Source organism: Elephas maximus, chromosome 10 (assembly GCF_024166365.1).
Source record: "Elephas maximus indicus isolate mEleMax1 chromosome 10, mEleMax1 primary haplotype, whole genome shotgun sequence".
Classification (NCBI taxonomy): Eukaryota; Metazoa; Chordata; class Mammalia; order Proboscidea; family Elephantidae; genus Elephas; species Elephas maximus.
This window is the reverse complement of record NC_064828.1, coordinates 35,491,785-35,516,870: the sequence shown is the minus strand read 5'-3', so window position 1 is coordinate 35,516,870 and position 25,086 is coordinate 35,491,785. Positions and strand designations below refer to the sequence as shown.

Genomic DNA, 25,086 nt, shown 5'->3' with positions numbered 1-25,086 from the left:
GTGAAGTCCTTTTCCCAGAAATCACGTGATCTCCGAGTTGCAAGGCAACTAGCTCCCACTAGAGGGCAGCAGCATCTGAGACTCTCACTGTGGGCAGCAGAAGGATCCCCTTCTCTGGACGCTAGGGGGTCAGAAGTAGGTGCAGTCCTGCCTGGCTCATCCCCCTTCCTCCCTCAGGCACTCACTGCTCTGGGCCCTGACCTCCTCTGCTGGCCTGGGGCCTCTGGGTTGCTGTGTAGTCTGTGCATCTGTGTTCCCCTACAGTGCCCCCTTGGTGTTAGGTGAGCTCAAAGATCAGGCGAATGAATTTGATGAAAAGAAGACCATGGCAGGAAGGGAGGGGGCCTAGGACAGATGATGGATGCGGAAGGCCTCCCATGCCCATCCATAGTGCCAATTCCTTCCTGGCCTTGAGTCCAGGGAGGGTCTGGTGGGCGGATGCAGGAGAATTTCCAGAAAAGCTCTGTTCACCCCCCCTTTCCCTGGTGCCCCTAGATGGTGGGGCCAGGAAGAAGGACCACCAAGAAGCCTGGGCAAGGAGATGCCTCTTTATTGGTGCTGGAGATGTTCCTGAGGGATTTGGGCCATGGGGCCCTCTGCAGGGCCGCTGTCCTCAGCTACTTCCTCCTGCGGGGGATACTCTGTCCCAAGGGCACTTCTTCTGTCAGCTTCTGCAGGAGAGAGAAAATGGGAACCCTGGCAGCCTGCGCTCAGACATCGGCTAGAGGGTGGGCTCAAAGGTGAGGCTGGGTGGAGACTCTACCTGTAACAGGCGAGCGTGGTAGGCAGGAGCATCCTCTCCAGGCAAAGGCTGGGGGCGCACATGCAGGTAGCGTTCAGTGGCCGTCTCCAGCTCCTCCACCTCATACAGGGTGGCTGGGTCCAGTGAGTGGGCATTGATGAGGCTCACAAGATACTCTTTGTAGTGTGCCCTGGGGCGATGAGGGGGCAAAGTATTTTTTCTTTCATTGGGCCAATATTTCCTAAGCATGCCCGGCACTTTACTGGGCACTGGCATACTCAGGTGAATACAAAGGTAACCCTTGCCTACTGCACACCTGTGCACACTGCCTGCTACTACCTAAGCCCTTGCCCAGAGAACCCCTTCCTCCCACTCCCTTCAGGACCTACTGCTCCCACTGACCCCCTTTACTGCCGTACATACCCTCACCACTCCCAGCCCCCCTCCCCAACACCATGCTGCATGCCCTGCCTGGCACTCACTGGCAGAGGCCGGCATAGCCGGCTGGGGTCTCCTTGCCACAAGCTTCGTCCTTGAACCCATTGGGAACCTCCTTCTGCTCCATCACGCGGCAGCCACCTAAGGGTAAGGAAAAGAAGGGACCTCTTGTTGGGAGGAAGTTAATAACCCCAAAAGCCCCAGAAATGGGATGTCCATGGAGGCATGGGGAGGTGGCCTCCAGCGGGGTGGGAATGAGGACAAGAACCCCACCCCTAACAGTGGTGGTGGTGGGATGCTTAGAGATGTCATCAGCTGCAGACCAACTCTGATACAGAAGTAGGGACCCCATTGTCTCTGCTCTTATTCAAGCTGGGTTTTGACCCATAATCACATACTCCCTTGAAACAGCTCTTTTTGTTGTTATTTAGCTCTTGTGTAGTTAACTTATTCTGTAAGGGCCTTACCTCTATCTAGATGGTAAGGGGGCAGGGTAGGTTAGAACCATATATAACATCTTCCTATAGCCCTCACAGAACTTAAAATAGCACCCTGCAACTAGCAGAATTCATTAAATGCTAACTGAGTTAATTAATGAATCATTATCATTTGGGAATGAAAGAAAGGATTAGTACTGAGGACCTCATGGATACCAGGTACTTTAATGTTGTATGAAATAGCTTAGATGAAAGGTGGATATTACCCCATTTTACAGAGGACATTAATTAACTTGCCCAAAGGCACAAAAGAAGTAAGCAAAAGACAGGCTTTGAGCCCAGGTCTGCTCCCAGATCTAAGCCCCCCCTTTACTCCAGCCACACTGTAGGGGCCCAGCACACCAGCTCCCCTTAACAAAGGCTTACCTCCAGGAACTGCCCTGGCCCCAGCGGGAGGCTCTGTATTAAACATGATGGTATTGTCCTGAGAAAGAACAGACAGACAGACGGGCATTATATCCCTGATGGCAGCTCCTGTTGGGTTTCCTAGCCTTTTCCCTTCTAGCCCACCCTGGACCCTGCCTCCTTCTCCAGGGTAATCTGCAAAGCCAGCCAGGCTGGCCATCCCTGACCTGTAGCAGCTTCTGGAGCCGGAGAGGAGTCCAGTCCCGCAGGTAGAAAAGGCAGTCACGAGGATGGTGGCCATGCAGGGACTTTTTTACACGGCAGTTAGGGTCTGGACATTTCTAGAGGAAACCCAGATGGGAGAGAGGAGAGTTGGAGACTATTGGGGTCCTGACGTCTCCGGAGCCCTGCATGAGTTGTAGGGGTCGGGGAAGATGGAGACGTTGGAAGGTCTGGACCAAGCAGGGGAAGGGTAAAGAGAGGTGCTTTACACCCTATTGACCTCCCCTTCTCTTCCCCTGAGCCCGTCCTCAAGAGCCTCTGCCCCTCAAACCCAATGTCAGCCCCCTACCCTTCTATCCCTTCCGTCCCCTCTGGGCTCACATTCTTGGCGTAAAAGGCATTGTAGCAGCCGCTGCAGAACTGGTGGCGGCACTGGGTGCAGTGAAAGTGCATGCAGCCTCCTCGGGCCAGTGCGTACGAGAACTTGCACTTGGGGCAGTCTGCAAGGGACGGGGGGTCAGAGCGGGGACTGCCGTTGCTCCTCTAGGCCCTCAAGGAGAGAGCTGTGGACGATGATAGACTACTGGGCAAACAGGCCAAGCGGGGCAACCTTACCAATTCCATTTTCCTGAAGATACATGGCCAGGCCCTGCGCCTGGTATTCTGGGTCATTGGTGCGTTTCCAGTTCTGGAAATCCTCACAGCTCCGGCCTCGGTGCTGCTCTTCCCACTGCCAGAAGGAAAGCAGGTTTCACATGGAGGCTCAAACCCAGGCCCCAGTCCTTTTTGCTGGCCCCTCTATTCACATCCAGCGCTACCCAACTTGGTTTGTCACCACCATCCACTGTTTGCTGAAATCCAAAACTAAGGACCCATCCTGGATTCTTTCATTCCTTCAAACATCCCATATTGATGAACAAGTCTGGTTGTTCTACCACCCACACCTATCTCAATCCTGCCCCCTTTTCTTTATCCCTGCTGCTACCATCTTACCCCAGGCCATGATTAGGTCCTGCCTAGACTACCAGTCTCCTGGTTTCTGCTGCTGCTCCTCTACAGTCCATGCTCCCACCGCAGCCAAATGGCCTTTAAAAATGAAATCAGTAGACCCAGTGATATTGGTAATATCCCAGTTTTGAGGTTTAGCAGTAGGGTCTCAGGTGCTCGTTTTAATATTATTTCATAACGTAAATGAATTGCTTTGGTACTGAAGTCGGCCTTTTAAAGGATAAATGAGACAGCATCACCCCTTGCTCAGCCTCAGAATGAAAGCAAACACCTTCCTCGATGGCCTCAAGGCCTCTCCTGACCTCATAGCTACCTCCTTTCCAGTCTCCTGCCACCCTCACCCTTGCTCGCAAAGCTCTAGCACACGACACTTATTTTCTGGCTCTGGACTTTCTGTGTGTTGTTCTTTCTGTCCCAAATACTCTTTGCATGGCTGGCTTCTTCTTAACCTTCAGGCCTGGGCTTAAATGAAACCATTTTAGAGAAGGGTTGTCTGACCTCTCTATCCTAAGCAGGTCCATTCTGTTACTCCTTATCTCAGATTCCTACTTGTTTTCCTTACAGAACTTATACCCATTGCCTTTGAGTCTAGGTATAATTATTTCCTCCTCCTTCTCTTCTTTTTTTCTCTCCTTCTGTTCTCTCTTCCCCCTTTTTTTTTTTTAGCCTGTCTAACTAGTCTGTAAGCCCTTTGAGTGAAAAGATTCTGTCCGTTTTGTTCTCCAATATGCCCCCAGAGTCTAACACAGTACGTGGCAGTAGCTAAGCAAGAATCTCTGAAATGAGGAATATGCCCTCACCTGGCGCTTGCAGCGCACGCAGAAGGTCTGCTGACACTGGGGACATGTTGCCTCTAGCTGTTCCCGCTCATAGATAAAGCCAAAGGAGCACTGTGGGTGTAAGAGCATAAAGACACCTGAGGCCTGATCTGTCACCATCTCCTGGCTCTCCACAGTCAGCTCCCCTGGGCAGGCCACTTACCTGAGCACACCACAAGAACTTGGGGTCCCGCATCAGCACGCCCTCAGTCAGCTTCTTGTGGAACAATGCATAGGCGTCTGGCTCTAGACTCTCCCGAAGCTGGGAATAGGATGCAGGGGTGGTGGGTGGGTGGGGCACTTGTCCAAAGCACAGGGGACCCTGAGCCCTAGGGGTTGCAGTACCTGGATGTCAAGGGTAGAGAAGTAGCTGAGCAATTGTGTGTCATCGGTGAGGTCCGGGCGGCCACAGGCAGGACACGCCATGTCTGTGATGTGCTTCTCCTTCAAAGCGATGGTGAAGTGCTGGCGGAAGCAGTCAGGACAGATGGTGCACTCACAGGAAGTCAGGGCCTGCATCTAAGGGGGAAGATGGGAGGAGAGAAGGGGGTCAGACGCTTCTGCTGCCAGGCTGGGGAAGAAGCAGCAGCCAGGTGTCTACTGAGGCATCAGGCTCTAACTAACAACTGGGCAGGACTGTTGCTGTTAGGTTGCTAGGTGCCAATGAATCGGTTCTGACTCATCGCAATGCTAAAGGTCAGAGCAGAACTGCCCCATAGGGTTTCGAAAGAGCAGCTGGTGGATTTGAACTGTTGACCTTTTGGTTAGCAGCCGAGCTCTTAACCACTATGCCATCAGGGCTCCTAGCAACCTCAAATGCCAACGGGTGCCAGGCCGGTAACCTAAATGTGTGAACATAGTCCAGGTGGAGGAACACAGATAACGGTGAAACCTAAGGTAGATGGAAGAGTGCATGTCCCACCTCTAAAGGCATTCACATTCAATTAAAAACTAACTTATGAACAATATCCTTGAAATGACAAAACTATAGAGTTGGAATACAGATAAGTGGCTGCAGGGAACAGGGACGGGGGGTTGGTAACAAACATAAAGAGGCAGCATGAGAGAGCTCCTGTGGTGATAGAACTGTTCTCTGTCTCTTGATTGTGGCAGTGGTCACATGAATCTATACATGAGATAAAACTGCATAGAACACACACACAAGTAAATGCACGTAAACAATTGTGAAAACCGAACAAGATCTGTAACCTAAACAACGCTGTACCAATGTCAACATCTTGGCCTTGATGTTGCACTATAATTATACGTCACTGTTGAGAAAAGCTGGATAAAGAATAAACGAGACTCTTTTTGGAACTTCCTGTGAATCTACAATTATTTAAAAAAAAAAAAAAACCAACAGAGCCTGCCTAACTAAATAGGACTGCATTTGTTTCTACCGATTCAATATCTGATGATATCGAAGGATTACTGTTAATTGTTTCTTGGTATGACAACAGTACTGTGGCTATGTTTTAGAGTTTATCTTTTAGAGACATACACTGAAATACTTATAAGTAAATAAATTATACGATGCCTGCGATTTGCTTCAGAATTATTCTCAAGGTGTGGGTGTAGATGACATAAAAATTGGCTATGCACTGATAACTGTTGAAGCTTGGTGATGAATACCTTTGGAGAGAAGAGGTATGAAGAATTTTGTTATGTTTGAAAATTTCTAAGACAGAATATTAAAAAACGGAGGGGGGCGGGGGAAAAGGAGAGGGTCCACCCCTTTCCAGAAGACTTCAAGGGTACATGGACCAACTACAGACCAGAGGACAGAGCCAGAGGCAAGGGGCTGGTGTCGGCTGAGAGTCTAAGGGGAATGGAATAAGTCTAAGACCAGGTACAGCAGAGAGAAGGTTACCCGGTTACGGGGTAGGGCCCAGCTGCACACAGCACACTCCTGGGCCAGCAAGCGGCGCAGAAAGGCCCGGTCATGGCTGTGCCTCACAGCTTCCACCACGTCCCCCAACTCATAGTTCCTTGGAGTCTCCTGCAGCAGCGACAGCGCCAGCTCTGCCCGGCCCCAGCTGGGGAGTGCATAGACTGCCAACAACCGCCTGATCAGACTCTGCAATGTGATTGCACGTAGAGAAGGAGAGAAGTGGCTGTCAGAGCCCAGGGGCCCTTCCCCTCAGCCTTAACCCCTGCCCCTGTAAGTGGGCTCTTGGGCTCCTTCCCTCCTCCCAGCACCTGCTTATCTGGCCCATCCCAGGAAGGGGTGAGCTCGGGACCACTGTCCCAGAGGCGCTGGTGGAAGGGCTCGAGGCGCTGGCGCTGTAGCTCAGTCAGGGCCCGTGCCACATCACCCCCATGCTGGAACAATGCCTGCAGAGACCCTTCCTTAGGCCCAAAGCCCAAGGACTGGAGCTCTTTCACCTACAAATTGGGAGACGACATAAAAAGTGAAAAGCAAGCAAAGGAGAATGTCAGACATGCCAAGACCTTTGACCCTCACCCCTGTCCCAGTTCCGGCACAGCTAGTACCTTCCTCCGTCGGGCCCTCACACACTCTTCCACAGCTTCATCAAGGTTGCCATGACGATCCAGCCAGGCTTTCCGGGCCTCCTGACAGGAAAAGGCACCCAGCCCTTCGTCCCGCTGTCTAGCCAATTCAGCCACCATCTCCAGAACATAGGGCAGCTCTGAGCGCAACCACTGTAGGGGCACCTCGGTGCCTGAGTACTGCAGAGCCGAGAAGATCTCCTCTGGACAGGCGCCTGCGGCTTCCCCTTCCTAGAGCACAGCCCCACCCAGACAAAGGGTCCATTAGGAAGGGCAACCTTCATGCTGGCCCAAACCAAGATGCCAACAGTGGCTGAGCTCAGATGCATGGATCATGTCACCGGTACACAGAACGATATCTGACATGAGGGAGCATTTAATAAGCAGCAATTACTGGCAGCAAGGACACGTTTTACAAGGACTCTTATTATTAACTGCAGCCTCTTCCTTTTCCCACCAGCTCAGTCCGGCCTCATCCCAGGCCCCATCCTCACCCGGATCATCATCACTAGCTGGAGACCTTCCTCTTGCATCTTGTCTTGGCGCTGCTTCTCGGAGTCCCCACAGGAGCTGGGTAGGGGGGCACTGAGGCGTCGCGGGGGCCCTGGCTCAGGATGTCTCTCTTCCAAAGAGCTGGCATGGGGCTGGGGGGTGGGCTGGGCTGGGCCGGGACTGCTGGTCCGGTTGCACATAGCACACACCAAGCCAGGGCCCGAGTTGCAGAAGGTACAATGGATACAGGACCAAAGTTGAGTCTTGGAAGAGGACAGCAAAGTTTCCCCCTGCTGGGAAGACTGAGAGAATCACCCCGTTGACTGGCTGGCTGAGGCTCAAGATGGAAACACAGGGAACTGGGAGAAGACACAGGGAGCTGAAGAAAAATGGGATGGGGAGGAAGTGAATGGTCTGAGATAACAGGTACAAATAAAGAGGTAGGACGGCAGGAACAGGTTACCTGAAGGGGCTGCAGGCAAATGCCAACATCGTGGGAATCCACCACCAAGCTGGGAGGCTGGGCCAGCCGAGGTCGCTCACATACAGCACACAGCACAGCTGCTGACTCATTCTCAAAGGTGCAGCTCTGGCAGGCCCACCGGCCCCGTGCAAGCTCCGGATCTGGGCCCCCAGCTCTTTGGGGACCCTCAACCCCCAGCCCCAACCCCTTACAGCCTCGGGGCCGATCACAGGCCAAACAAAGCACTGCCCAAGGCTTATTTTGCATGGTACAGGCGGCACAGTGCCAGGGCAGACGGGCACTTGCAGGATCAGGGGAAAGAAGGGCGCTGTCTCCCAGGGCCAGCAGAGAGGTCGACTGGGGCCGTGGTAGGGCTTGGGCAGACAAGCTGTAATGGAAAAGCAAACATGGCCTACTGAAATGAGATCTGGGATCCTCGCTCCTGGGTATCCCCCATTCCTCACAGAACGATACATGGCTCTGGGCTTCATACATATTGTTCTCTCTGCCTGGAACACTTCCATACCCACAGCCTGTCCAATGTTAAAGTGAGAGCCTAAAGCTCACTTCTTCCTGAGAGACATCCCTATACATGCTTGACTCATTCTAGTTACTTGAAAACTCATGACTGATTGAGCGAACCCTTCTAACTAGGTTGCATCCTCCTGCTACCTATTTGCACACCATAGTCTATTTTCTATGACCACTACTTGCTTGATGCATGTTATCTATAACTACTTTGAGGGCAGTGACTGGCTGCTTGCCCTCGTTATAGTCTTTCGCACAGAAACTAGCATGGGGTAGTCAAGTGACCTTCACCCTTAAGTTCTCTCAGCTTCACTCCCAACCAAAACAAAAGGCCTGTCACCTGGGGATCAGGGTGGTGGCCTGGAGGGTCCCAGGCAGGGTCTGGCGGAAGTGATGGGCACGGGATGGGTGCCCGTGGAAGAGAGAATCACAGGCTGAGCACAAGATCTGTTTACAGGCTGGACAGTACAGTGTGCCTGGGGCAGAACCACAGAGGAAGCAGGGGCCAGGAGAGGAGCCTGGAAGACGGGAGAAAGAGTAGAACATATTTCTGAAAAAGACCAGGTTACATCTGAATCTGTTGCAAGAGAGGAGACAAGTCCCAAGACTATTTTTCAATATGTCTGGACCCAAGAAAACAATTTTTATCTCCTTAAGGAAAGAAACAAAGATACCCAAGAAAGATATAAAAAGGCCCCAAATTTCCTTCAACGGATGGGGTCTACTATCCCCTCCTTCCCACAAACCTACAAGAATACCTGGGGCTGAGGGTGTGGTGAGGGGTCCAGGCGCAATCTCTCTCAGTAGGGGGGTAAACTCCGAAAGCTGCAGCATCTGAGGAAGGAGTGGCAGAGAATGGGCAAGTGTTTGAGGACAGAGAGTCCCACAACCCCGGCTCCCTTCCTTCCTTACGTTGTCTTCAACCTTGTCTTTCAGCAGCTGCTCCAGTGCCTGCTGTTGTGGGTGGGTATTCTGAAAACAAGATAAAAGGAGTTCTCACCGAGAACCGCTGAACAAAGCCCTCCTCTAAGCCCAGTCCCCCAACATTTACAGGAGCAAGAACAGTGTGGGGAGCTACCAGGTTGCTGTGGGGAATATGCCCATGTCTCAGCAGCATGGGGTTCCCCAGATTGGCTTCTGCGTTAGGCTGGCTGAGTCCTCAGGACTTGAGAACCTCACCTCCATCAGCAGGCTGAGCTCGGTCCGAAGCAGCAGTACTTCCAGTGTGACTGCAGCAACCTGGTGCTCATCTGGCTCCTCCTGCCCCTCGGGGAAGCTCAGCCCATCTCGATGCTCCTCCGTGTAGCCATACAATCGCAGCACATCTCGGCCCCCCTGTCACACATTCACAACCAAAGTCACCACCCAGCAGGCTCCCTCTCCCAAAAGGGCTGGACCCCTCCCGATTCAGCAGTCTCGGCCTGACCCAGTCCCCATCTCTCCCAAGGCCCAGGGGTTTCACCTGCACAGCATCCACCGTACTGCGAAAGACAGGGTTATTAAACTTGACCCCGCGCCAGTACCGGGGCCGCTGAGGGTTGAGGAGGTTTCGGCCATATTTCTCCAGGATGTTCAGGGCCGTGGAGAGGCGGCTGAGGTAGTGGCGGGGCTGGAAGCAGTCAGAGAGCAGAGACCGATGAGCCTGGCCCCAGCCCCAGACCCTATGTCCTCCTCCCGAGCGAGGCTGGGTCTCACCTCCCCATGAGCGTTGCATCGGACCAGGCGTGCAGCGTCTAGCTGCTGGTAGCGGGCGGCCGGCGGCAGAGAGGTGGTCAGTAGAGGCCGGAGCTGCTCCAGGGAAAACGTCTGCCCGGAATCCCTCCGCAGAGCGCTCGCCAGTTCCTCGCGCGCCTCCAGGAAGGCCCGCTCCTCCTCCTCCCCCGGCATCCTGAGAAAGGAGTCAGCCCCAGCCCCGTCGCCCGCCGGAATCCAGCGCAGGCTGCGCGCGGGCCAAGCGCTGCCGCTCCTGCCTGGCGTCCCGCTTTGCGGTCCGTTCCGATTCGCGCGGCCGCTCAAGGTCACTCAAGCCACGGTCACCGTTCGGCCCCCGGCCCCAGGCCAGGGTTAGCCGGCAACAGGAAGTACTAGGAAAAAGGGTGGGACTGCCAGCAGGTTTCAGGGGAAGGGGAGGGGCTTAAGGTCACGGGGGGGTTAGGAATATAGGGGCGTGGCCACGGCAAGGGTTCCAGCCAATGAGGAGAGCAAATGGCCTCTGGTTCCTCCCCCAGCACTTTCCAATTTTTTTTTCTTTTTAAGCCCCTTTCAGGAGCTTTTCCTCTGTCTTTTTCCAGACGGGTTCCGCCTCTTCCCGGACAGCCTGTGGTGCGTGGTTTGCCCCTTTCCCTCAGTTCCTCTGTCTCTCTCTCTCGACCAGTCAGCCATGCGCCTGTCCCCATCGGGAAAGTCCTCCTCCGCTGGGGACCTGACTCCGGCCGGCCCTAGCCGGGCTCATGCGAGTCCCGCCCCTCTCCCGTCTGCCCTGAAGGCTGGGTGTTTTCCTGGGGGAAGCCCCTTGCCGTCTCCGTGCCCTGTCTGTATAGCCCTTTCCCGCAGCAGACCCTCCCTCCTACTACCCTTCCCTCCTGCTCTGGCCCCTCTCCGCCCCTTCCCCGCGGCCCATCCTTCTTCGGGGAGCCCCACCTCTAGACAGGCTCTGTCCCACTTCCCCGCCCCTCTTGCGCCAACCCTGTGCTTCTGGACTGCCCTTGCCCCTCGCTGCAAGCCCCGCCCCCCTCCGAGGGACAGCCCCCGTTCCAGTCTCCCCAGTCCCACTAGCCCTAGCCCCTCCCTCGGACAGCCCCTAGGCTTGTGACCGAGCCAGCACCGCCTCCCCTAGCCGCTTCTGGCGGGGAATGGCTGAGGGGCGTCCTTCAGTATGCGGTCCGCCGGGGGTTGGGGGAAAGAACGACGGGGGCGGGGCTGAGGGGGGCGGGCCTGGACCTGGGGAGTGAAAGCGAAAGCCCAGGCGGCGAGCCGGGAGACCGAAGACCTTGCAACTGGAGGAGCATGGCCAAGCCTTGTGGGGTACGCCTGAGCGGGGAGGCCCGCAAACAGGTAATGGGGGGACCGGGAAGGCCAGGAAGGGGCCGCGAAGCCCGCTTGGGTGAAGGCAAAGCTGGATGCTCCGGAGGACCAAGGCCACGCCAGAGAACTTCCTCAGTCCCTCACTTTAGTGCTTTCACTTCTGTCTGGGGATTCCCAGATTCCTGGCCTTTGGCCAGCTTGCACTGAGCCAGGGGCTCCCAGGAAGAACTGGCCGCTGGTGGGAAAGGCCTGAGTCACAGGGGAGGGCACCCCTTTTGGCGGGAGAGGGTGGTGGGCTCTTTCTTATTCTTGGCAACTGAGACTTAACCAGCATCCTGAACTGCTCTCTGCAGGTGGATGTCTTCAGGCAAAATCTCTTCCAGGAGGTAAGTCTCTGGACTCAAGCGATTTGACTCAGAAGCTTAAACCAGTACTTGAGGGTCACAACCTCAGAGTGACTCGCAAACCCACCCTACACCTGGGCACTACTTCCCTTATGAAGCCTTCACCCAGAGTGAGCTCCTAATTATTGATTTCTGCCTTTAATTTCATCCCTCTTAAGATTCTACTCTCTTTCTGCCACTTTCCCTCCCCTCTTTTGGTGTAGATGGAAAAGCCATGGCCCCAAAGCCAGAATACCCTAGTCCTAACCTCAGTGGTGAAGTGGTTGAGGGCTACCACTGCAAACCAAAAGGTCTACAGTTCAAATCCACCAGCCACTCCTTGGAAACCCTATGGGGCCATTCTACTCTGTCCTATAGGGTCTCTATGAGTCAGAGTTAACTTCATGGCAATGAGTTTGGTTTTGGTTTGGTTAACCTTGGTTCAGCCACTTAACCAGCTTGGCAAGTCCATTACCTTTTCAGGGCTTCATTTCCTCAGTTGTAAGTCTTGAACTCAATGATTTCCAAGGGTCCTTTCAGCCCTCCTTCTCAATCTCATTGAACGCCTTCTGTGATTGCCCCCACCCTTGCCATGTAACCCACAGGCTGAGGAATTCCTCTGCACATTCTTGCCGCAGAAGATCGTATACCTGAATCAGCTCTTGAAAGTGAGTAGTGTGGGCCCTTCCTGCCTCATCCCGTGGCCTCTCTTCCATCCGCTCACCCTCTCTAGCCAATGACTGGGCTCAGCACCCAGAGAACAGTTGTGAATGGTGGGTAGGAGCATTAGGATGGTGTGAGGCCTAAGCCTAGGTTGGGAGGCAGAGGGTGGGTGGGATGAGTGGAGGGAAGACTCTGGGCAGCCTCTGACAGTGAGCTCTATGCAGGAAGACTCCTTCAGTGTGACTGACCTGACTTCCCTCCGGGCCCCACTGGACATCCCTATCCCAGACCCCCCACCCAAGGATGATGAGGTGAGGTACTCAGGGTGCAGGGATTGGACCATAAACCCAATAAAGACGATGGCACGCCAGCCTCCATGAGGTTTCTAAAGTGATTTTCCTCCATTTTGCCTTAGATGGAAACAGATAAGCAGGAGAAAAAAGAAGGTAAGAGAAGAAGGGGTAGATAGGGAAGTGGAAAATGGCATATTGACTGCTAAATGAGAAGGGGCCTCCATCTCCTGTTTCTCACAGCCCCTAAGTGCGGCTTTCTCCCTGGAAACGAGAAGCTGCTGGCCCTGCTTGCCCTAGTTAAGCCAGAAGTCTGGACTCTCAAAGAGAAATGCATTCTGGTAAGTCTGGGAGCTCGGAGAAGAGGAAAGAGAAGATAAGCAAGGCCAGACCCTGGCCTCCTTCAGAGAGGCAAGCCCTTTATTCAGGGACCTAGTCCCAAAACAGGAAATGTCTTTCTGTGCCTTAGTTTTAGATGCCCTTTGTTCTCTTCCTCATTCTGCTAGACCTGTGGTATCATAATGGTGCCCTGAAGTCAGAGACTATGCTGTACCCACTTCTCATCTCAGAACATACTGGTGTACCAGGTACACAGTGGAAGTGGTATGATATATGAGTGGTTTAAGCACTCAGGCCATAGAGAAAGACTATCTGGATTCACATCCTGACTTATCACTTACCTAGGTGGTCACCTTGAATAAGTCACTTAGACTGTGACTCAGATTTCTCATCCTTTAAGTGGGAATAGCAAATGTGTATGCCTTGAAGGTTTCTGTGAAGACTAAATTAGATAAATAATACATATCATAGTGCCTGCACATAGTAAGTACTCAATTAAATATAACCTATCAAAAAAAAATTTTTTTTTTATTTTTAAGAAGTGGCACGAGGTATGTTGAATGCTTCCTACATGATACCTCTTAATCTAGGTGATCACATGGATCCAGCATCTGATTCCCAAGATTGAGGACGGAAATGATTTTGGGGTGGCAATCCAGGTAAGATATGGGTGAGTGAGGGCACTGAGAGTGGGGAGAGACTTGGAGAGGGATAGGATCTAGCCATGAGTTAGGAGGAAGAAGGAGATGGTTGGTGAAGGAGAAAGGAAATGAGGTGTTTTCTTTCCACCCTCATCTTTTATCACCACAGGAGAAAGTGCTGGAGAGGGTGAATGCAGTCAAGACCAAGGTGGAAGCCTTCCAGACAACCATTTCCAAGTGAGGGCAGCTGGGGGCTGCAGGAACATTTCTTTGAGAGTCTTAAGACTGTCCTGTCCCAGCAGGACAATGGGGGACTTTGGGAAGGGTCTGAGGGAGTGTATTTCCTTGAACACCCATTCCTGGGGTTACTTCCCTTGCTTCTGGCAGGTACTTCTCAGAACGTGGGGATGCAGTGGCCAAGGCCTCCAAGGAGACCCATGTAGTAAGTGGATAGTCCACCAGCCTTTTAGCTGAGGCTGGCTGGAGGTGCGAAGGAAAGGGGGGAGTGGATTTCCTTGTCTTATTTATGATCTTACCAGTGCAGAGGACATCTAATCAAAAGCATTCTCTAGAAAAGCTGATTTGGGCTTCAAAAGCCTTGATCCTTTTCTCTGCTTGATCATGTGGGATCCTGTTTCTTGGTGCGGAGAAGGAATTCATTCTCAAGTTACCTATTCCCTATATGAGGAAACCAGACTAATGTCCCAGCCTCCTAGGATGCTGACTCAACTTTGCCTCCCACATCCCAGATGGATTACCGGGCCCTGGTGCATGAGCGAGATGAGGCAGCCTATAGGGATCTCAGAGCCATGGTGCTGGACTTAAGGACCTTCTATGTGAGTATGGAGTGAGCCCCTAAGAGGAGGCATGTGATGTGGGCCGGGGGGAGGGGGGGAGCGGGGGAAGGGAGGAGAAGAACCTGACTGCTGCCCTTCTGGCTTTCTTCCTAGGCTGAGCTTTATCATATAATCAGCAGCAACCTGGAGAAAATTGTCAATCCAAAGGGTGAAGAGAAGCCATCTATGTACTGAGCCCTGGGCTAGAAAGGAATAAATGACCTGGATTACTTCTGTTGTGTGTCCTTGTCATTCATTCAAAAAGCATTTATTGAGTGCCACCTGTGTCTAAATACTGCGCGTATATGTGATAGAGGGAAGAGGGTGCCAGGAAGACAAACATGAATCAGACGCCCGTCCTAAAGGAGTCCTAAAGAACAGGGCGAACCTATTACATGCCATGACAGCCATGCAGATAACCTGCTTTATGGAATTTCACAAGTTATTTCCATCCAGGAGTCTCATGAATGCTTCACGGAAAAGATGGCATTTGGGCAAAACCCTTACAGGAATAATCAGGGTTTGGACAGACAAGGGGAAAGTTCTGTGGCTGTGGTTGGAGAATGAAGGAAGGAATTGGTCTCATCAAAGAAAACTGAGCAAAACTGGAAGGAGGATCGAGGTTTCACTGGGAGAATTAAGGGTGAATAGTTGAACCCCTTCTCAAGCACTGGAAAGGGGAAAAAAGTTCCCAAGGCATTGTAGTGAAGGAAATTACAACACGGTGCGTTATGGGAAGGATGGATCTATAGGATTTTTCTTTTGGTCCTTTTTTTCCCCTTTATTAACCAATTGCCGTATTTATCTCTGCCTTTCAGGATTCCGAAACCCTGGTGGCATAGTGGTTAAGTGCTACAGCTGCTGACCAAAGGGTTGGCAGTTTGAATCCGCCAGGCGCTCCCTGGTAACTCTATGGGGCAGTTCTACTTTGTCCTGTAGGGTCGCAATCAACCCTACGGCACCGGGTTTGGTTTTGGTTTAGGTTCAGGATTCAGCCCTGTTCAGATGGTAGAGGCAAGAGTTCCTCTACTGTGGTCTTTGCTATAAACTCCATGGGATTGTTCAGTAATTCAGGGTCTTATCTTGTTTTTAAATATGGAATAATAATGTTGCCTCGTACTTGACAGTTTGGAAACCGGTCCCCATACGCTATCTCATTTAATTCTTAAAGCACCATGGGCAACTGGTATTACATTAAGGAAACCAAGGGCCAGATAATCTGTAGTCTCGAGGGTAACACGGCTCGTAAGTAAGTGACAGGGTCAGTCTGGAGTCCAGATCCGCTCATTCCATAACAGGAGCAAGGAGGTCCGCTACGTCTGCATGTTTGAAAAACCACTGCGTCGGAACATCTTGCGCGGGCCTCGGGCTTTACCGGGTTGGCTCCGCCGGGCTTGTGGGGGCGGGCAGCACAGGTAACAGACAAAACCATTCGGCAATCATGAGCGGAAGTCGGCTAGCCTAGCCAATAAGTGCGCCGACCAATGGTTTATTGTTGTAAACTTCAGTTTGGATGGAGGCAAAAGCCGCTGATTGGATAAAATGAGAACCTCTAAGCCTATCAAAGAGCACCACATGGGCGGGACTCTTGCCGCGGGTCCGGCTTGGAGCAGCAGGCGCTGAACACTGGCAAAAGGCGCTGATCCGCATCCGCCCGCCGGGGGCGGGGGAAGGCGGGGCTCAGTACCGCGGGATGCAATCGGGACCTCCTTCTGGGCAGGGCCGGGGGCGGGCACCCGGGTCGAGGTCTCCGGGAGCCTTCGGGCTGCCTTCGAGCCGAGGCGGCTTCACGGGCGAACGTAAGCGAAGGGGTACCAAGGTGTTGGTGTCGGTAGTCAAGGAGGGCGCCGGGGTGCTGGAGGGAGCTGGGCGGACACGAGCTAGGGGCTTCGCAGGGTGGCGTGGGAACCGGCACTAACTGGGCTTACTTCGTACCCGGGCAGGCCCCTCTCGCCATGGGGGAGGTGGAGATCTCAGCCCGGGCCTACGTGAAGATGTGCCTGCACGCCGCCCGGTACCCGCACGCTGCTGTCAACGGGCTGTTGCTGGCGCCGGCGCCGCGGACCGGGGAATGTCTGTGCCTCACAGACTGTGTGCCCCTATTCCACAGCCACCTGGCCCTGTCCGTCATGCTGGAGGTCGCCCTCAACCAGGTGCCGCCGCTGGACGCCAACCGACTACCGCGAATGCCCCCAAAACCCCTAGCCCAAGCCCATTCCTGGCCCCTTGCGGTAGTGCGGACCCACAGGGCCGGCATCACGCTTTAGTTACTGATGGCCCCTTTCCCACGGCAGGTGGATGTGTGGGGTGCACAGGGCGGTCTGGTGGTGGCTGGGTACTACCATGCCAATGCAGCTCTGGACGACCAGAGGTGAGTTGGGTAGCCAAAAGCAGAAGGCAAAGGGTTATGGGGTGGGAGTCAAGAGAGCCAAGGTCATTCCTTCTATTTTTCCTTCCTTAAACACTTAGGAGCAGAGTCTGTACATCTGGCACTATGCTGGGTACTGGAGTGAGGAAATACAATGATGAGTAAGACAGCAGTGTTCTGGAGGAGCTGGGGGTGGGGTGGGGTGGGGAGGACAACTGTGTATCAATAAGAACAGGTTAACACTTCCTTTATGAGAGTGCCTCCCAATTACTGAACGAACAGAGGGGAAATGCAACCAGCAACTTAATAAAAAGGAAATCATATACATATAGATAAGATAGGTAGAGATAATTACATTTATCAATCATATAAATGGATCAAATGATTGTAGTGTTTTGTAATTTGTTCCCCTGCATAATAAATAAATGACATCTTTCCATCTCTACACCAAGATCTACCTTACCCTAACAGCTATAGTGTATGCATATGAATGTCTATAATTTATTTAGTGCTTTACATTAAGCATTGAGGTGGCTTCCAATTTTTTGCTATTACAAAAAGCAAAAAAAAAAAAAAACCTATTGCCATCGAGTGGATTACAACTCATAGCAACCCTGTAAGACAGTAGAACTGCACTCTAGGGTTTCTAAGGAGCGGCTGGTGGATTCCAACTGCAGACCTTTTGGTTAGCAGCCATACACTGTCTTATTATTATAGTAGATTCTTTGTAAGTGAAATTTCTGGGTCAGTACATGTATATTAAGCAGTTTTGATATTCATTCTCACCAACAGTGTCTGTTTCCCATCATAGCATTCAAACATCATGCAGTTGTACATCAAACTGAGCTAACCCCACCCCCAGCCCCTACCCAGCTACAAGGAAAGGTCACAACTGCACCCATATCTGGGAGACCCAGCTCAGATGATGGGGCCTGTCCAGCCAGTTCCTCATTCCTCTGATCTTTCCTCTACACAGCCCTGGGCCCCTGGCCTTGAAAATTGCTGGGCGAATTGCAGAATTCTTCCCTGATGCAGTACTCATCATGGTGAGCCTTGGGATTCAGGGTTGGGGGAGTCGGAGAGAACATCGTGGGTGGGATCTTTGAAACTCGCTTGTCTTTGTCCACCAGCTAGATAATCAGAAACTGGTGCCTCAACCTCGTGTGCCCCCAGTCATTGTCCTGGAGAACCATGGTCTCCGCTGGGCCCCCAAAGACAAGAACTTGTGAGTGCCCTACTCCCTCCACTTCTTGGAAGTCCAAAGTTCCTGGGTTCCCTCTGTCCTGCCCCAAAAGTCCTTCCCTAGACCTAACTTCTGCCAAGTTCTGCATCTGGCCCCATCGCCTACTGTTTGACTTCCATGGTGGTTACTATTTCAGAGTGATGTGGAGGGACTGGGAAGAGTCGCGGCAGATGGTAGGAGCACTTCTGGAGGGCCGGGCCCACCAGCACCTTGTGGACTTTGACTCACACCTTGATGACATCCGGCAGGACTGGACCAACCAGCAGCTGAATACCCAAATCACCCAGTGGATTGATCCCACTAATGAAAATGCTTGAGCCAGGGTCAGTGGGGCCAGGATCCAATAAAGAGACTTGGGCTGATGGGTAACAGTATGATTATATTTATTGTGCCTAGATGGCAAGGTGAGAGAGAAACCTCAACAGGAGAAAAATGGGGGGAAAGTCTGGAGTCCCCGATAAAAGGCAGGAGGGTCTCTGTTGCACTCATCACAAAAATGAGAGCAGAGGCCCTCAATAAATCATCCCCTTTGTTTCTCCCCTGGGCTTCTTGAGTTTTTCGAAGTTCTTCAGGATGATGTCATATAGCACTGCCTACAGGGCCAGGGAGGAGTGGGGGGTCAGCTGTAGGTGCCAGTCGCTCTGTGCCCCATTTCCAGCCTTGTGAAGAGGCCACGCTTTGTCACCCTTTACCCCCAGCCTGCAGGGTCTGGGAGCGGGTGGCCTGGGAAAGCTGCCTCTGCCCACCCCTGCCCTGCGCTGCCCTCGCCTCCTCACGTAAGCATTGCGGATCTCCATGATCCTCAGACGGATGTCCCGGTACTCCGCCTCATCCAGCTCATGCACCAGCTGCCGATAATCACCCTGAGGGAGACTTGGGGTCAGCCTGACTTCATCCAAGTGTGTCCATCCCCCCGTATATCCCGACCTGTGCTACCTACCACATGGGGTTGCTTGGCTGCTTTGGTTACTGCATCACCCCGCTCAGAGAAATACCTGTGGGAAGTGGAAGAAGTGTGTAGAGTGGGAGAAGGTGGCATGAGCCCTGGCCTCTGTCCCCAATCCAAAGCAGAGTATGCGTGTGGGTGTGGGTGGGTGATCACTTACTTGGAGATTTGGGTGTGGAAGCCTTCCAGCTTGGTGTGAAGGGTGGTCATCAGCTCAAACACCTTTTCCTGGAGAAAGCAAGCAAGAGGATAAAGTAGAAGGAAATATAGACTGGAGGGGAAGGAAAGGCAGGGACATGGGGCAGCATGCTCACCTGGACAGCCACTCCAAAGTTGTTCCCATCCTCAATCCGTGGTATCTGCAGCTGCAACCAGGTGGTGACCTGGGACAAGGGAATGGCATCTAAGTCACAGCAGTCCCCCACCCAATTCCCACAAGGTGGGTGGAGGTGTGATAGGTTCATCCTGAGCCCCAGGGCCTGGACTTCTGGCTTCACTTGCTATGCTGTTCCTGCTAAGACCTAGTAGTGTCATGCCCTAACTGGGAAGAACCAAGGAGGACAAAGGGTTCAACCTAAAGCCTGAGGTGGGAGTGGGAGGGCTCACCAGGTTGAGCTGCTCAATGACGTCTTTGATCTCTGGCTTCAGGCGCTGCAAGAGGGCCACGATCTTCTCATTGCAGCTCACTGGGCCACAGGGAGGACCTGGGGAGTAGGCAATGGGTCAGTAACATATCTGGGCCTGTGTGAGGGGGACAGGGGAGGGATCCTTAGCAAGAAGCTCTTGGGGAGTGGGACTCAAGTCCCTTCCCACCATCGTTGTTTCAAGTACCTTTGTCTTCATCTTCCCCTTTTTTCTTTTCATCCTTGTCTTCCTTCTGCAGCGAGAGAGGGGCTCATGAGAGTCAGGCCTAAGGTTGATTTTCCCCATGATCAGGTCCCTCTCCCCAGCTTGCCTCCTGCTGTTTCTTCCGCTCCTCCTTCTCTTTCTCCTTGACTGGGTCAGGCACTGGTATGTCCAATGGAGCCTTCAGATTGCTCAGGTTGGCTTCATTGAGAGCTGGCTCCTGGTGCAGGGTGAGAAGAGGGCTGTAGGCAAGGGTGTCCTCACTTCCTCTTTCTGACCCCCCCCCACTCTCCCCTTGGCCCCTATTCTCTAGCCCCTTGCCCAGCCCCAGTACCTTTAGAAATGCATCCAACTCAGAAATCTTCTTGGGGAAATAGCTCCCAAGCAGGTTCTCTGTCTGTGTGTGAGGTGGGAGTGGGGGAAGGCAGAGGTCAGAATCAAAGGCCCACCTGGCCAGTGATGCAGAGCCACTGCTGCCCAGCAAGAGAGGGAGGGCTGAGCGGTGGGAGTTGGGGACCAGTGGGGGTACAGATGGGGCAGGTCTTACCTTGGCACACAGGTCTTCCCGGAACACATTCACCTGTGGGGCATAGGCAACCTTTCAGAAACCTGGCTATAAGGCCAATTCATTTGAGAGCAGTTCCTTTAGGATTGCATCGGGCCTGGAGCTGGGGAAGGGTGGGGGTGGACCCGGGTGGTGGAGGAGTGGATTCCCGTGGGGCTCAATTAGGGGGGTGAGAGCATTCCTGGCAGAGAAGAGTGGGTGGTTCATGTAGGAACAGATCCCTCGGGTTGCCTGGGTCACCCTGAAGAGGACATGTATGAGAGCCCCCTGCGACTGGGGCAGGAATGAGCACCCTGTGGGATGGGACTTGGGGACCTGATGAGAAGGCCACGAGGTAGCAGGGGCAGGTCCCGCACCCCATCTGTGTGTGGCCCCGGCCCCGGGCCAGCGGATTTCCCCTCTACGCCAGCTCTCCGCTTCACCTCACCCCACTGAACCACGGTCGCCTCGTCTCTTCCCGCAGGCAGGCCTGGAGGATCTCCCGTGGGCTCAGGTGCTCCGGGTGCGTGGCCTCGGTCGACTGACCTTCACTCGTGTCGGGGGCTGGAGGCTAGTTAGGGTTGCCCTCAGCCTCTTTGAGCCACGCCTCCCTAAAGGGCCCTTCCTTTAACCTGCTGCGCTCACCTTGGCTTGGGCTTCAGGCTGGACCCTGAGTGTGGTCATGGCTGGGGAGGGGGCCTTACGCCGCGCGTGGAGCGAGGAGTGGGCACGGGGAAGGGAAAGTGAAAGCAGCTCTCAGCCCGCACCGCCTTCCTGGGTAGTGGAGGTACTGAAGGAGGCGGGGCCGACCACAGAGGACAGGGGCGGGGGAGGAGAGGAAGGCAGCGGAGGCGCTGCTCCCATTACAGCCGGAGAGAAGCCTCCACAACCCTCCTTTGCCCGGCCCGCCTTCCAGTCCCCAGGCCCCGCCTTCCCGCCCCCGGCCCCGCCTCCCTGCACCGGCCCTCCTCCTCTCGTCCCCGCCCCGCCCCTCCCACCTCCCCTCCTCCCGGGCCTACTCCCTCCCCTTCTTTCTTTCGACTCCCCGCTGTCTAGCTTCCACCCTCCCCGCCGCCCGGCGCTCTACTTCCCGCCTCCTCGCCCCGCCTTCACCATATCCTCGCTTCCGCACAGCTCGTCTCTCTACCTCCTCCCTCTTGACGCCCCGCCTCTTGCCTCCTGCCTCCTCGCCTCCTCATTCCCGCCTTCCAGCTTCTGATTTCCCTGACCCCTGGCTCCTGAGACCCCCGCCGGCTCTTTTCATCCCCTGTTCGACCTGGGACAGTGATAAGCCTTACTTGGGCCCCTTCCACATCTTTTCTGAGTTGAAGCAAGACCTGGTCTGCTTTTATCCCGGCCAACGTGGACCCTTGGCTCCCTCGACCATGCGGCGACCCTTAGACTCTGGCGCCATCCGGATGTAAGCTTTCATCAGTTCTCACCCGGACCAGTGTTATATCTGCATTCCTTTGTAACCCACTCTCCACACAGCAGCGGTATCATGTCCCTCACTTGCTTAAAACCATTTCACAATCTCCTGTTGACCTTAGAATGAAATCCAAAAGGCTCCATTCTAAGCCCCTGCGTGGCAGCTGCAACCTGTGTCCCGTCCAACTTCACTTTCTGCTGCTTTTCCCCTCATTCATTACACTTGCAAATACCTGCACTTGCCATTTGCTTTTCAAGAGTGTCTTGTTCATTTCTAACTGCAAGGTCTTTGCTCTTGCTGCCCTTTGCTGAAACTCCCTCCTGCTGGTTCGTGTTGTCATTCAGTTGGCCGCCTCCTCAAAGAGAACTCTGTCGATCACTCTTTGTAAAAGTACCTGCCTCCAAGTCTATTACAAACAAACCTGTTTTAGTTCCTTCATGGCACTTACCTCTCTGATATTAGCCAGTTTATTTTTTGAGGCAGGACAGCATATTGGTTTAGGCCAGGGGTCTGCAAATTTTTCTATGAAGGGCCAGATAGGGAACATTTTAGCCTTTGTGGACTATTTAGTTTCCAGCAACTACTCTGTTATTGTAGCAGGAAAGCAGCCATGTTGTTGTTAGGTGCCATTGAGTCAGTTCCAACTCACAGCGACCCTATGTACAACAGAACAAAACATTGCCCAGTCTTGTACCATCCTCACAATTATTGTTAGGTTCCAACTCATCATTGCAGCCACTGTGTCAATCCATTTCATTGAAGGTCTTCCTCTCCTTGGCTGACCCTCTACCAAGCATGATGTCTTTCTCCAGAGACTGGTCCCACATGATAACATGTCCAAAGTAAAGCAGCCATAGACAATACATAAATGAACGAGCATGACTGTGTTCCAATAAAACTTTATGGACACTAAAATTAGAATTTCATGTGTCATAAAGTATTATTCTTTTGATTTTTTTTTCAACCATTTCAAAATGTAAAAACTGTTCTTAGGTTGCAGGCCATGCAAAAGCTGGCCACAGGTGGGCTGTAGTTTGCTGACCCCTGGTTCAGAGCACAGATGATGAACCCATATTGTCTGGGTTTGTAATCCTGGCTCTTATTTTCTAGGTGTGAACAAATTACTTAACCTCTGTGCCTCAGTTTTCCCAACTCTACAATAGAATGCTACTAAACCTACTTCATAGTGCTGTTGTTGTGAGGACTAAATGTGTTTATATAAAGAACTTAGAAACTTAGAACAGTGCCTGGCACAGACAAAGCGCAATACAACAAGTATTTGCTATTTTTGTGTGTTTATCATGTCTCCCCCAGTAGCCCATATGGCCCAAGAGAGCAGAAATCTTGTCTTTCTTATTCACATGGCGTGGAACTATGCTTGGCTTAATAAACCTTTATTAAATAAATGAGCAGACACAGATCCCCTATGGGGAAGACAGGGTAGGAAGGGCCGCTGAGTGGGGTGCCCAGATGGGCAGGGCCCTGAGGAGGGGGGAGAGGAGATTCTGTGGAGGGGGCAGGAAAAACAAAACAACCAGGCTGGAGATGGAACACCTCCTCAGCCAAGAATGGTGCCCATACCTAAGGGGACTGTTACCTATCTTAACAGCGCCATTCCTCAACATCACAGTCCCAGAAAACTTGAAGTTTGCAAGGAGTAGGAGGCTGAAAGGACAGCAGCGGGGATGGAGGTCAAGCATAAGGAAGGGCATTCAAGGTCAGTAACAACAAAGAACACCTGAGAACTCCAGTGACTACCAGACCCTCTTCTTACCCTTCCTACCGTCTCCAGACCCCAGCCAAATGACGACATGAGCCGGAGCCAGGCCTGATGTGCCTTTATTTCTTCAGTTATGCTTGCGGCTGGGGTGAGGGCGAGGAAAGAGCCCATGGCCTGGGCTCCCTGGGGACCAGGGCAGATGATACCAGCTGCCATAGGTGAGGTACCAGGCGAAGGTGCCTACTGCGGCACCCACCACCTTGTGAGTATACTGGTGGAAGTAGATGACGGTACAGAGCAGCAAGAAGTTCCAGAGGCCCAGCAGCAGCACGTTGAGCAGGAAGACGAGGCGCAGGGGGGCGCCAGCGGGCAGCCCGTGGGCCAGGTACTTGGCGAACACTGCTGCTTCCTCAGCCATGAGCAGGCAGCAGAAGGTGAGTAGGAAGGTGTGGGAGGAGACAGTGTAGCCCCGCCACTGGTGGCCAGCAGCCAGGCAGCTGCAGCGGTCCGGCAGCTCATGGAGCAGCAGGCCCTGGGGTACAGGCTCAAAGCAGGAGCCTGTCAGGTCCTCGATGAGCAGGAAGGCCCTACCAGCCCCCCGCCACACGGCTGCACCCACCACCAGCCGGCTCAAGTGTCGGGCGGTCACCGCCACTCGCCGCGTGGCCAGGAATACCACGAGCAACACAAAGCCTCCGAGGAAGGTGCATGTCCAGCCCCACGCGGAATTCACAAACTTTCTGTGGGTAGGGAAGAGGGAGGCTATTGAGATGCTCCCAGCCCTATCTCCCCAATGTGTCTGTGTTCCCATCTCTGCTCTGTCTCCAATCCTGGCATGTGGTGTCCCATTATCACTGGTTCTGCTTCCCATGCCCTCCACAACCTCCACCCATTTAAATTTCATCATCTCCTTCGAGGACCACTCAGCCTTCTAGGGCCCATATTTCTTCTCCAGCCCTGCTCCTGTTCCCGCTCCGCTGTACCCCCAAGGCTCCCTCCCCTCCCCCTCCCCCACCTTCCCTTCAACCTCCTAGCTATTTTTAGTGTCCATACTGGCAGGAGGACAGACGCCTGGAGGAGGGAGCTGGGATCCCACAGCCTTGAATGGACTCACATGTTGAAGAAGTTGCCGTGGCTGGCGAAGATGGTCCGAGGGTTGACATGGAACTGTAGAAGGGGCCCGAAGATGACCACTGCTGCTAGCCAGGCATGGTAGAGGCGCCGAAAGCAGGCGCTGCCCAGGAGGCGGGCGGCCTGTTCACTTCCAAAGTACAGCAAGGCAGAGGCCAGCCAGAGCAGCACCTTCAACAGGCAACCCAGGAGTGCCCGGATCTGGGCCCTGGCCCCTGACCCTGCCCCCACCACTGGCCCCCGCTCCATGTTCCCTCCCCTCCCCACTAACTGCTTGCTCTGCTGGGCAGCTGAGGAGGGGCTGATGGGGCCCCCCTGGACAAGGACAGGCAGTGACAGGTGTGGCAGACACAGCACAGAGCCCTGTTGGCAGCTGGCAGGCGGGGGAGAGGGGCGGGGGGCAGCAAGGGGCCGGGGCTGAGGGCTGCCACGTCAGCAGGGTCCTGGCCTTGGGTGTGTGTCCTGACAGTGTCCTGTGTCCTTTCCTGTTAGCCCTGTGTCCCCATGACCCTCTAGTTCTGTGTTCCCATCTCCAACCATGTTCATGTCTCAGAGCCAGGCCTACTGTTCAGGGCTGTCCACAGCCTGTCACTGTTTAGTCAGTCAAAGGCTCCTTCTC

At 53.5% G+C, this 25,086-nt stretch overlaps 5 protein-coding genes across 6 annotated transcripts; 2 read left to right on the top strand and 3 right to left on the bottom strand.

Annotated features, from left to right (window-relative positions):
* Nucleotides 1-25: 25 nt before the first annotated feature.
* On the bottom strand, nucleotides 26-10,623 carry RNF31 (ring finger protein 31). Its single transcript, XM_049898280.1, has 21 exons — nucleotides 9,760-10,623; nucleotides 9,527-9,673; nucleotides 9,244-9,399; nucleotides 8,977-9,036; nucleotides 8,823-8,898; nucleotides 8,405-8,582; nucleotides 7,537-7,924; nucleotides 7,076-7,375; nucleotides 6,564-6,812; nucleotides 6,270-6,455; nucleotides 5,941-6,147; nucleotides 4,416-4,589; nucleotides 4,234-4,332; nucleotides 4,053-4,142; nucleotides 2,860-2,974; nucleotides 2,626-2,744; nucleotides 2,250-2,363; nucleotides 2,044-2,101; nucleotides 1,225-1,321; nucleotides 764-932; nucleotides 26-671 (listed from the first exon to the last, which is right to left on the bottom strand). Exons 1-21 carry the CDS (start codon nucleotides 9,949-9,951, stop codon nucleotides 618-620), a joined length of 3,228 nt encoding a protein of 1,075 aa, XP_049754237.1. The 5' UTR covers nucleotides 9,952-10,623; the 3' UTR covers nucleotides 26-617.
* A 376-nt stretch (nucleotides 10,624-10,999) lies between these two features.
* On the top strand, nucleotides 11,000-14,474 carry PSME2 (proteasome activator subunit 2). Its single transcript, XM_049898284.1, has 11 exons — nucleotides 11,000-11,118; nucleotides 11,442-11,474; nucleotides 12,077-12,139; nucleotides 12,359-12,445; nucleotides 12,550-12,580; nucleotides 12,668-12,765; nucleotides 13,354-13,422; nucleotides 13,574-13,641; nucleotides 13,792-13,846; nucleotides 14,154-14,240; nucleotides 14,355-14,474. Exons 1-11 carry the CDS (start codon nucleotides 11,071-11,073, stop codon nucleotides 14,433-14,435), a joined length of 720 nt encoding a protein of 239 aa, XP_049754241.1. The 5' UTR covers nucleotides 11,000-11,070; the 3' UTR covers nucleotides 14,436-14,474.
* Nucleotides 14,475-15,913: 1,439 nt separating this feature from the next.
* EMC9 (ER membrane protein complex subunit 9) lies at nucleotides 15,914-18,218 on the top strand. Of its 2 annotated transcripts, XM_049898831.1 has the most exons (7): nucleotides 15,914-16,039; nucleotides 16,184-16,393; nucleotides 16,535-16,611; nucleotides 16,710-16,769; nucleotides 17,585-17,654; nucleotides 17,739-17,833; nucleotides 17,988-18,218. In XM_049898831.1, exons 2-7 carry the CDS (start codon nucleotides 16,196-16,198, stop codon nucleotides 18,166-18,168), a joined length of 681 nt encoding a protein of 226 aa, XP_049754788.1. In that variant the 5' UTR covers nucleotides 15,914-16,039; nucleotides 16,184-16,195; the 3' UTR covers nucleotides 18,169-18,218. The 2 variants fall into 2 exon arrangements, with proteins under 2 accessions (XP_049754788.1, XP_049754789.1); XM_049898832.1 differs by lacking the exon at nucleotides 16,710-16,769 and having other exon boundaries at nucleotides 15,938-16,039.
* On the bottom strand, nucleotides 18,218-20,988 carry PSME1 (proteasome activator subunit 1). Its single transcript, XM_049898830.1, has 11 exons — nucleotides 20,833-20,988; nucleotides 20,191-20,223; nucleotides 19,978-20,040; nucleotides 19,753-19,863; nucleotides 19,629-19,674; nucleotides 19,404-19,501; nucleotides 19,112-19,180; nucleotides 18,958-19,025; nucleotides 18,792-18,846; nucleotides 18,628-18,714; nucleotides 18,218-18,444 (listed from the first exon to the last, which is right to left on the bottom strand). The coding sequence occupies exons 1-11, from the start codon at nucleotides 20,869-20,871 to the stop codon at nucleotides 18,364-18,366; spliced, it is 750 nt and encodes a 249-aa protein (XP_049754787.1). The 5' UTR covers nucleotides 20,872-20,988; the 3' UTR covers nucleotides 18,218-18,363.
* Nucleotides 20,989-23,457: 2,469 nt separating this feature from the next.
* On the bottom strand, nucleotides 23,458-24,716 carry FITM1 (fat storage inducing transmembrane protein 1). Its single transcript, XM_049898298.1, has 2 exons — nucleotides 24,451-24,716; nucleotides 23,458-24,076 (listed from the first exon to the last, which is right to left on the bottom strand). The coding sequence occupies exons 1-2, from the start codon at nucleotides 24,714-24,716 to the stop codon at nucleotides 23,464-23,466; spliced, it is 879 nt and encodes a 292-aa protein (XP_049754255.1). The 3' UTR covers nucleotides 23,458-23,463.
* Between the last annotated feature and the right edge of the window lie 370 nt (nucleotides 24,717-25,086).